General features: G+C 41.4%; 1 protein-coding gene across 1 annotated transcript; it reads left to right on the top strand.

Annotated features, from left to right (window-relative positions):
- The first annotated feature begins 888 nt into the window (after positions 1 to 888).
- LOC144256223 (olfactory receptor 9G19-like) lies at positions 889 to 1,815 on the top strand. The gene has a single exon (XM_077801310.1). It carries the CDS (start codon positions 889 to 891, stop codon positions 1,813 to 1,815), a length of 927 nt encoding a protein of 308 aa, XP_077657436.1.
- Positions 1,816 to 10,292: the final 8,477 nt, after the last annotated feature.

Raw genomic sequence — 10,292 nt, 5'->3', positions numbered from 1 at the left:
CATTTCTTTTCTTCCTTGTCATTGGTTCTTGTTGTTGTTTTGTGTTTATATTATTACCTAGAAGTTGATATAGAAGTTGAGGTAGTCTTTCATGGTTTTTAACATATTAAATATTTTCTGATCGATATATATTAATTGTACTTCACAAATTTAAAAAATCATTTACTAATTTAGTAAACCCTGAAACTACCAAAAAAAAACCCCAGTAAAATCATTCAACTTTACAAAAAAAAAAAAAACAAGAAAATCAATAGTTTAGGGAAGGACAGCAAAACTGACACCAGTAAAGGGAACTGGGCAAGAAGGTAATCATACAAAAAAAAAATCTAGGAGGGCTTGGGGACTGTATAGGCAGTCACACCAGGAGGAAGGAAGGAGTTAAAAAATACACATCTCTCCATTGGCTAAAACATGACTGATAGAGTTAATGTTGAAACACCCCAAAGTGGTGAACTATGGCAATGTATGAAATAAATACATGAAACTTCTTACCTGAAGCCATCCAAAATGAGGGGGAGGAAAAATAGGTGAGACATCTCTCCTCTCCTCTCCTCTCCTCTCCTCTCCTCTCCTCTCCTCTCCTCTCCTCTGTTCTGCCCTTCTGTGTTCTCCTCTCCCTCTCTTCCATGAGGCAATGTTTTCCAGCAATGTGATAAGAGCAGTTGACTTGGACACAGGCTGCAAATTGGTTCATCAAAACCATCACAGAATTCCCTGAGTTATGATCATTACATAAGCTGCTTCTTGGGCGTTTTTCCATTGAGAGAAGATGAACCTCTGTAGACAAAAGCCCTTCATGGACAAGGTTTCCAGCTCATCTCCCGCTTCTGTTCTCTTGCTTAGCTCTCTGTGGCCACTGCATCCAAACACAACTTCAGAGAGAGAGAAATGTTCAATCACACCAGAGTGACCCAGTTCATCCTCAGGGGCTTCTCAGACATCCCAGAATGGAGATTAGTGGCCGTCTTATTTTTCTCCTGGGTCTATGCCTTTGCCCTCCTGGGGAATATCTCAGTCATCATAGCTGTGGTTAGAGACAGCCGCCTGCACTCACCCATGTACTTCTTCCTGAAGAATCTGTGTTTTGTGGATCTGAGCTACACCTCGGTCACCATCCCCAAGGCCCTGGAAACCACCCTTGAGGGATCTGGGGTCATTTCCTACTTTGAGTGTGTCACTCAGCTTTACATGTTTTTTACACTTGGTTCGACTGAGTGCTTTCTGCTCACGGCCATGGCTTATGACCGGTGCATGGCCATCTACAGGCCCTTGCTCTATGTGGCCATCATGAGCCAGAGGCTTTGCTGTGCCTTGGTGGTCCTGGCCTGGGTGGGCGGGGCCCTCTATGCAGCCTTCCTGGCCCTCAACACTTTCTCCCTTCCCTTCTGTGGGCCCAATGTTGTTGAGCACTTCTTCTGGGACATTCCTCCTCTCATGAGACTCTCCTGTGCCGACTTCCACTCCATCGAGGAGGTGGTCTTCGCTGTGGGCAGCTGCGTGATCATGAGCTCCTTTGCCCTCAAGGTCCTCTCCTACATCCGCATCATCTCCACCCTCCTGCAGATGCCCTCCGTGGATGGCCGGTGGAAGGCCTTCTCCACCTGCTCCTCCCACCTGACCACAGTCCTTCTGTTTTACACCAGTGCAAGCTTCACCTATTTGACGTCTGCCTCTCAGTACTCCCCTACCCAGGGTCGCCTGGCATCCATTTTCTACTCCATCCTCACCCCTTCCTTGAATCCTGTCATCTACTGTCTGAGGAACCGAGACATGAAGGATGCACTACACAGACTGTATTGTCAGAGAAAGTTCTGAGTGCTAGTGACTGCATGGTGTTGGCTCTTGTCCAGGGGTCTGATGGCCACGGGGTGCAGACAAACTTTACCCCATTCCTCCCCCTGATTCTTCACCCTGTGGACCCCTCCCTATAAGGCCACCTGCTGCTTCTCCTCTCTCTCCAGATGATCTTTTGCTTCATTGGTTTTATATACTTTCCACCACAGAAAAACTAATTTTGATTTCTTCAGGTTGTACAATAAAAAATCACTTCTTTTTAATATTTATTTTTTTTGGACACAATATCTTTATTGTGTCTAAAAAAAATTCTTCTTCCATTGGGTGTATCTGTAAGAATTCATGTTCTTTTTTTCCCTCTGATCTTTTCTTATAAGGTACTCTCAAATCTTTATCATTATTCTCATGTAATGGCCCCTAATCTTGAATTTTAATCTCTCTCTTGACTCTGTGTCTTTGAATGTAAGATAACGAACACAATTTTAACCTTTCTAAAATCGACTTATTCCTTTCCCTCTCTTTCAAACTGCCTTACTATTCCTAATTCATTTATTTAGCCCATGCTCTGCTTAGATCTTGAAGCCAAAGAGTAGAACCCATTCTCATTTCATCTTTGAGGTTGTTTAAAATGGAAAGCCATATTGAAATGGAAATGGAAATGGAAAGCTATCCATATGCTCTGTCACTGAGCTACAATCCGAGACCCAATAATCTGATTTTAGAGATTGTTTAGCTTTTGAGAGCTCCTTCTTTGCACTAGCATCAAGTTAAATAAAATAAAAAAGTTTTGTTGTGATCTATGTGATAGAGTGCCATGAACATGCAGAATTGACAATCACATGATTTGGGGTATGAAATGATTGACAACTTTTTAAAAAGTCAAATAAATATAAAGCAGGTTTTTGTTTCCCACACAGATAGTTATTGTGTGAATATTATGAGTTACCTTCTTCTGTAAGTTTTCTCAATGCACAAAAAATGACAAAGTGCTCATTGAAAATGGGCCTAAGTTAGTTAAAATGTATGTTAGGAATTCAAGGACAAAACACTGACAAAATAAAACCATATAAAATGGTTAAAAAAAGAAAGAAAGAAAACAAAGTAGCAGGAAGTGGTGGCACATGCCTGTAATACACTGACTTTGGAGGCTGAGGAATGAGGAACACAAGTTCAAAGCCAGCCTCAGCAAAATCGAGGTGCTAAGCAACTCAGTGAGACCCTGTCTTTAAATAAAATACAAAATAGGGCTGGGGACGTGGCTCAGTGTTCGAGTGCCCCTGAGTTCAATTCCTGGTACCAAACAAAAATAAAAACAAAACCAGAAAGAAGAGAGAAACTAAAAAAATAATAACAAATATGAAAGAATTATGAATGTTGTAGATGTTGAATTAATTCTTTCAATAATTACTAGAAATGTAAATGTCCAAAACAAGACAGAGTTGATTACAAAAATCAACTATATGCTACTTACAAGAAATTCACTTTAAATATACAGATATTGTTAGATGTAAAGAAATGGAGAAAGAACCACCATGCTGAAACTAACCAAAAGAAATGGGGCAGCTGTGTTGAGTTCAGATAAGGATTTTGGGAACAATGAAAGTAATCAGGAATAAAGAGGAAATTAGATAATATTAAACAATTCATTTCCCAAAGAAGATGCAAAATTCCTTAATATGTCTATAGCAGACACACGGATATCAAAAACTACTAAAATTCTAGGAGAAATAGACACATTCATATTTTTATTATTTTTTTTTTATGTGATGCTGAGTATTGAACCCAGTTCCTCACATGTACAAGGAAAGTGCACTCTACTGCTGAGCTATAACCCCAGCCCCCACATCCACATTTTTTTGGGGACTTCAACCACAGTTATTGTCTGGTCTGAGTAATGAATAATCAATTGATGAATGGCTCCGTCTAGAGGGATCATCCCTCAACCACATAAAGGGGTGCACAGGACAAATCCACTGACAACATGGTACTGAACACTGGGAAAATGGAAAGAATTTTCTCCAGAAGCAGGGATAGGGCAATTCCCCTTCTTTAATACAGTAAGTACTTAACATTTCAGCCAGAGTACCCGGCAAGAGAAAGAAAGACACAAACAGGAAAGGGGGAAGTGCCATTCTTCCTGCTTCCAGATGATGTGAATCCATAGTCGATCCCGAGAGGCCACCCAAAGACTGGTAAACCCCGCAGAGCAGGAAGTCAAGATCAGCCCATAATAACCAGTGGCTTTGCTGTACACTCAAAGTGGACCTTTTGGAAAAAGATTTGGGGGAAATAATCCCATTCATAATAACCACAAAAATAGGTAGAAATCAACTTCACCATGTTATGGGCCAGGCTATATGGGCGATCACCAAACAGACTCCATTTTGCCCTGAGACTCCACTTCACGTAAGAAGGCTTCTCCCACGGGAACACCCCGCCTCTGTACCCATCAACAGTTGCTTTGCATAGCATGTTTGGCCACACAAAATCGCAATTCTTATACAATGTTTGTTAAGAAAAGAGAAGGCCACTGACTCCCAAGTGGTCAAACAGCAAGCATGGGACAGCACCAGGACTGGTGGCCAAGGCTCCTGCCTCCTCTCAGTCTTCTTCCTCCTGTCCCCTCTCTTCACTCCTAACAAAGGTTTCCCAACACCAACTGCAACCAGGCTCTGTGCTGGGCAATGGGGACACAATATTGACTGGACAAGACCCTGTCCTCCAGGACTCACAGAAGCATCTAATCCTGCTCATTAAAAGGCCACCCAGAGAGAAAACAGAAGACTGGTTCTCAGGCCAGGGCTGGCAATTTCCTGTAAAACTGCTCAGAGAAATGTTTTGGTCTGGTGGAGCTGCTGGTGGCCTGTCCTGGACATGGTGGTGGTTCACAGCTGTAAGCATGTGAGGAAATAACACAACTGTGCACTAAGTGGGTGAAGTTATCAAATCTAAACTACACATTTCAACTTTTTTTTTCCCCAGAGCATCTGTGAAGGAAATATTGAATGTTGTCAGAATCCAAATGGAGTCACTTGTGTAAAACATAACCAAAAATAAATAAATAAGCAAAGACAAAGGAAGAACTCTTACACATAATTGCCTGATAGTTACCATCACAAAACACTCTGCCAGAGTCACTAGCTGAATAGGGGCTGCCACAACCTTATACAAAAAGTACCAGTGCAAGGACATCTGCCCAGAAACTGTTCAACCTTGGACTGATACCACGCTTATTGTTAACCACTGTGGCCAAGGATTATTTGCTTCAAAATATCTGACACAATTCTCATTAAAACTTCCCCTCACCTCAACTTCTTTGTGTGTAGACAGACAGACAGACAGACCCTGGGGATGGAACCCAAGGGCACTCTACAACTGAGCTATGCTGTTGGCCCTTTTTATTTTTCTTATATTGAGACAAGTTCTTGCTAAGTTGCTCAGGAGGGTGTCAAATTTGTAATCCTCCTGCCTCAGTCTCCCACGTAGCTGGATTACAGGGGTGTACCACGGTGCCCACAGTTCTCTATGTCATGCATATTCCCATTGCAAAGCTCTGTTATCCCCCAAATAAATGTCAGTATTCTTTGGAGAATGTAATTTTTAAAATTATTTAGGTTGACACACCTAATTAAGACTCCTCAACAGGTCAGAGATTTTCCTTCTCTTTTTTTTTGACTATATATATATATATATATTTGTTCTAATTAGTTATGACAGTAGAATGCATTTTGACACATCATACATGAATGGAGTACAACTTCTCATTCGTCTGGTTGTACATGAGTTGCACAGGTAACATAATCATGTGTATACACAGGATAATAATGTCCAATCCATTCTACTCTCATTTCTGTCCCCATTCCCCCACCTCTCCCTTCACTCCCCTCTGTCTAGTCCAATTTACTTCTATTCTTCCCAATCCTTCCCTTCTCATTTATGAATTAGCATCCATATATCAGAGAAAACATTCAGCCTTTGATTCTTTGGGATTGTCTTGTTTCACTTAGCATACTATTCTCCATTTCCATCCATTTCCCAGCAAATGCCATAATTTCATCCTTCCTGAAGGCTGAGTAGTATTCCATTGTGTATATATACCAGTTTCTTTATTCATTCATCTGTTGAAGGGCATCTAGATGGTTCCATAGTTTAGCTATTGTGAATTGAGCTGCTATAAACATTGACGTGACTGTATTACTGTAGTATGCTGATTTTAAATCCTTTGGGATTTTCAGAAAAAGATGGTGGCGGGAAGCGAGTAAGCCGCTCCGTGCTCCGCGCCGCCGCGCCCGCAGCGTATGTTGCCATGTCTTAAAAGAAGTAAAGATCATTAAAGGAGATCTGTCAATAAAGACTCAGCACCGTGTCAAGAAAGGGGCCTAGGTGGAGTGAATCCGCCACGACTCTAGCCAAGGTGGAGAGAGTCCATCACGACTTCAGCGCGAGCAGTAAGGCTGCAGCCCCTGAGCTGCCCGGCTCCCTCGGCCCCTTCTCCCTCTCCTCTCTGCCTTTTCGCTTTGCTTATCCCTCCGCCGTCTCCTCCCACGCTTACTCCCTAAATCTTGATCTCAATTTCTTTCCCCCACCCCGCCTGCTCTCTTTCCCCCACATGGCCTGCACGGGCCCCAAGGTGCTGCCTCCCCTCCCCCAGCCCGCACCTCCTCCCTGGGGGTCCCGAAGGCCAAAACTGGGCTGCCGCCAGCACCGCGCTTCCCGCGGAGCAGCTTAGAGCAGACTCTTCTCCGAGCGAGTGAGCTGCCGAGTAAAATGGAACAGCTGATGTAAGGTAGAAGCTTTACAAGCTGGTGTTCTAAAGTTGTATGGTAATTTTAGGCTCAAAGAGAAAAACATGTTGGAGATTTAATTATCATTTGTGTTCTATAACTGGACTTGATATCAGTAAGATATATAAAGTTCTATGTGGCTTTCTACACTGAGACACAATTTAAATGTATTTTTAAGTTAATGAGAGCCTAATCTGGGTAAAGGTTTTATTGTAAAACACAAAAGTACTTTGCTACTTTCCTACAAGAGGTTAAAAGTTTTCAGCCTTTCTTTAATTCATGTTTTAGATGTGATATTATATTGTGTTAGCTAATATTCATGTAAGATTGAGCAACAATTTATGTAGACTTTGTAAAATGATGTCTAAAAAAAAACAAAGATCAGCTTCAGAACTATAGTATTTAAGATTTATGAAGAACCCCACCTTACTTGAGATAAGGCTCTATGTCCCATCTCACTGCATATGAAGGCGGCTATAAAAAATAGACCAGATTTCAGTGCATTTAAGGTTGTGTCCAAAAGTTGGTTTTTGTCACGATTGCCAGGACCTCAAACAGGGGATTATAATGTATAACTCTGCCAGAATTCAAGGTAGCTATTACATAAACTAAATATGTTTTTATCCTAGTTAGTTTTGTTTGTAGTTTGCTTTTAGATGGTCTAAGGACTGCCTGTTAATGTTTTAAAGAAGTACTACTTTAAGAACTCACAACCTGGGTTAACTTAAGATAAGGAGTTATCACCTACAGGATAGAGAGATAGGTACCAAAGCCCAGTACTTAGTATAAGGCTGTTGAAGTTTATTTGCTAGATGTTTAAGATTAAGTTTTAAAATTAAAGTTAAAGGGCGAAGAAAACCAATATTTGGCTCTTGCCCTCTGAGTCAGTCTGAATCAGGGATAGGGGACTTCTCCAAAGGGCTTTGCAACTCTAAGCCACATAACCTCCTGATTAGGGAGATTAATGAGACCAGTGGAGGACAGAAAGCCAATCAGTGCATTTGCTGTGAAGAGGAGGGTCATCAGAAAAGGGAGACATCCCTGATGCTTCTGAGGGAAGCCACGTGGTCAAGCAAGGCCTGGACCCATCCTTGCGCAATTGGCACTAGCAGAACTGAGAAGCTGCTGTGAAGTTCCCGAGGACTCCCAGGACGCTCAGCTGACTGTTAACAATAGGTAGAAACAGAAGTCAGTTTGACTTGCTTCATCTTAAACACTTAGCAAAGACAGTCAAAGCCAAAGCACAGCTGTTCCTGGACATCTTAAATGATAATAATAAATAGACTGGAGGCTACAAATGAGATTCTTAGACAGAAATACCTGATAACTATCAAAGGGACTGTTGGAATAGTTTTAGTCTAAGGCCTTCATTTCTAACCAACGCAGGTAGGCTTGATGTTTGCTAGTATGGTTATCCAGCCCTGAGAAGCAGAATTAAAGATTTCTCTATTAGACACAGAGGTCATACTAGTAAAAGGATTTTGCAGGATCAGATGGCATTAAATTATTAGACTATGTCTTAAGGGAAAAGACATCTGTAACCCTAAATGTTAGTTGTTGTGTTGACATCCCTGACATTTCTGACAATGTGACAAATATCCTTAAAGATTTACGTGCTCAGATAGAAGCCATGTCCTCAGCAACATTGTCGTGGAAACAGTATCTCAACTCCTAGTTCCTGGTACTGTCCGATAGAAAACATTGTTGATCTTTGTCTTGGCCATTATACTCATTGGCATATTTCTGTGCTGTGGCATTTCTTGCTGCCTCAATCTGGTTCCAGTACTAATGAGTTCTTGTTTCTCTTATAGACCACCTATCACTTGAATGGCCCTCCAGCCTATTACTTCTCAATTGGACTGTTAGCATGGACCACTCGATAGACCCGATATTTTTAAGGGGAACTCCAAACTGCTTGCCCCACACCGTCCCTTTTCAGCCTGAAGAAGCCAGAGAGATCCTCTTCGTCCCCCTTCCTCACAGCAGTAAGGAGTTCCCAAATTAGAGGGGGGAATGAAGCCAGATTTAAAGTTAGGTAGTCAGTGTAGTTAGATAAATCGGGGTCTAATACCGAGTGAAATCTAAAATGGAGGCCATGCTAAAAATGATTCCAGGAAACACAGGACAACTCGTGGTAATCGGAAGGCACTATGCTCCACTGACAGAGATGAAAAATGAAACTCCCCAATAATTATGATTCATTACTTTTAAGATTAAAAGTAGTCCGAAAAAGGAGTGGGGAATGAAAGGGTAAAGTTTCTGAACAGAAACTTTATGCCTAAGGCATTTTAACCATAAGTCACATTTTTTTAAAAGTTTAAGATACAATTTTCAAAATTTCATCTTCATATCTTTCTACACTAGAAAAACTTGCTCACACAAAACTGAAAATAGGATCCTTCTTGATAATATAAAAGCCACCATCAGAAGAAGTACCTTCAAGATCATTAAGCCACTTTCTTTGTTCTGAAGTTCCTAAAGTAGTACTAAATTGCCTGAAAAATTTTAAAAGAGAACCACACACTACCATGTATATCCAAAATTAAGCTTTGAAAATTCCCAAGACTGTTGCTAATTAATGTCATTTCAATAAACCAGACCAATGTTTTAATTCAACACTTTTTGTTAAATCTTACACACTGAGAGAAACAGATACCAAATCATAATTTACTATCCTTGCCCAAATCAATGCACTGTATACCTAGTGAAATCTCCTTAGGCTACCCAGTTCAAAAATTGATGAGGAAATAAAACTGAATGATTGGGAGTTACTTGCCAACTTGGAAGTAGAGTTCTTTTAATTTTCTATCCTAAGTATCTAAGTTCTCTGGCATGAATTGTCTGAAACCACAAACTAAACAATTACCTAACCCTAACTTTGAACTGCAAGATTTTTGAGCTTCCATTTAATTATGTCTCCTATCAGTGGCACCTTAGATTTCCCATGAGTGGACAAGATGTCCTCACATAGGGGCTGCCAATGTCTCGGGTTGGCACAGAATCACGAGCCACCACACACCTTGTAGATTCAAACAGCAAACCTTTATTCCTGAATTCACACTGGCCTCTACACAAACAGGTTCTGGGGAAATTCAAGTTCTGCCGCCAACTCACCTACTCCATGAGGCTTTTTCCCGATCCCATTTTAATCTCACGAGAACTCAACGGGAACAAGCAGCAGGAGCACTCTAATCCCGCAGCAATAATCTTCAACTTCCAACTTCCCTAAAACCCCTATTGTTAACCGGGAACGCCCTAAACTCAAATTATCTTAAACCCGGATACTTCCTAAAACCTGCAGGATACACCCTAATCCTGGATCCACCCTGGTCATTGAGCAGGGTCACCTTTCTCAAACACACATGCAAGGTCACAGAAAATTCTCAGTGTGACTGACTTACTGCATTCAGTGTCCCTTCTTTTTAAGTAAACAGAGGTGGCTTAATCCTTAAGATGTAGATAAGGACTGAGGACACTCCCCAGAGCTAAATGGCTCTGGCAGCTGCTGGGAGTCCCTTAATCTTATCTCTCACCCGCAGGATCAGCTCCTCCAGTTTGGTTTGACCTTAGGCACTAGGCATTTTTTTTTCCTAACTTTTTAGTAGCCAGCTCCCAAAATGCTCATCCTCTGCTTGCATTTATTTTGAGTGCTAGGCTTCCCCAAGAAAGCAAAGTGGGAATTTCTTAAAAGCCCCCTTGGGAGTGTCAAAATTT

This window comes from Urocitellus parryii, chromosome 7, assembly GCF_045843805.1.
Source record: "Urocitellus parryii isolate mUroPar1 chromosome 7, mUroPar1.hap1, whole genome shotgun sequence".
Taxonomy (NCBI): Eukaryota; Metazoa; Chordata; class Mammalia; order Rodentia; family Sciuridae; genus Urocitellus; species Urocitellus parryii.
The sequence above is the reverse complement of the archived record's forward strand: the minus strand, read 5'-3'. Positions and strand labels throughout refer to the sequence as shown.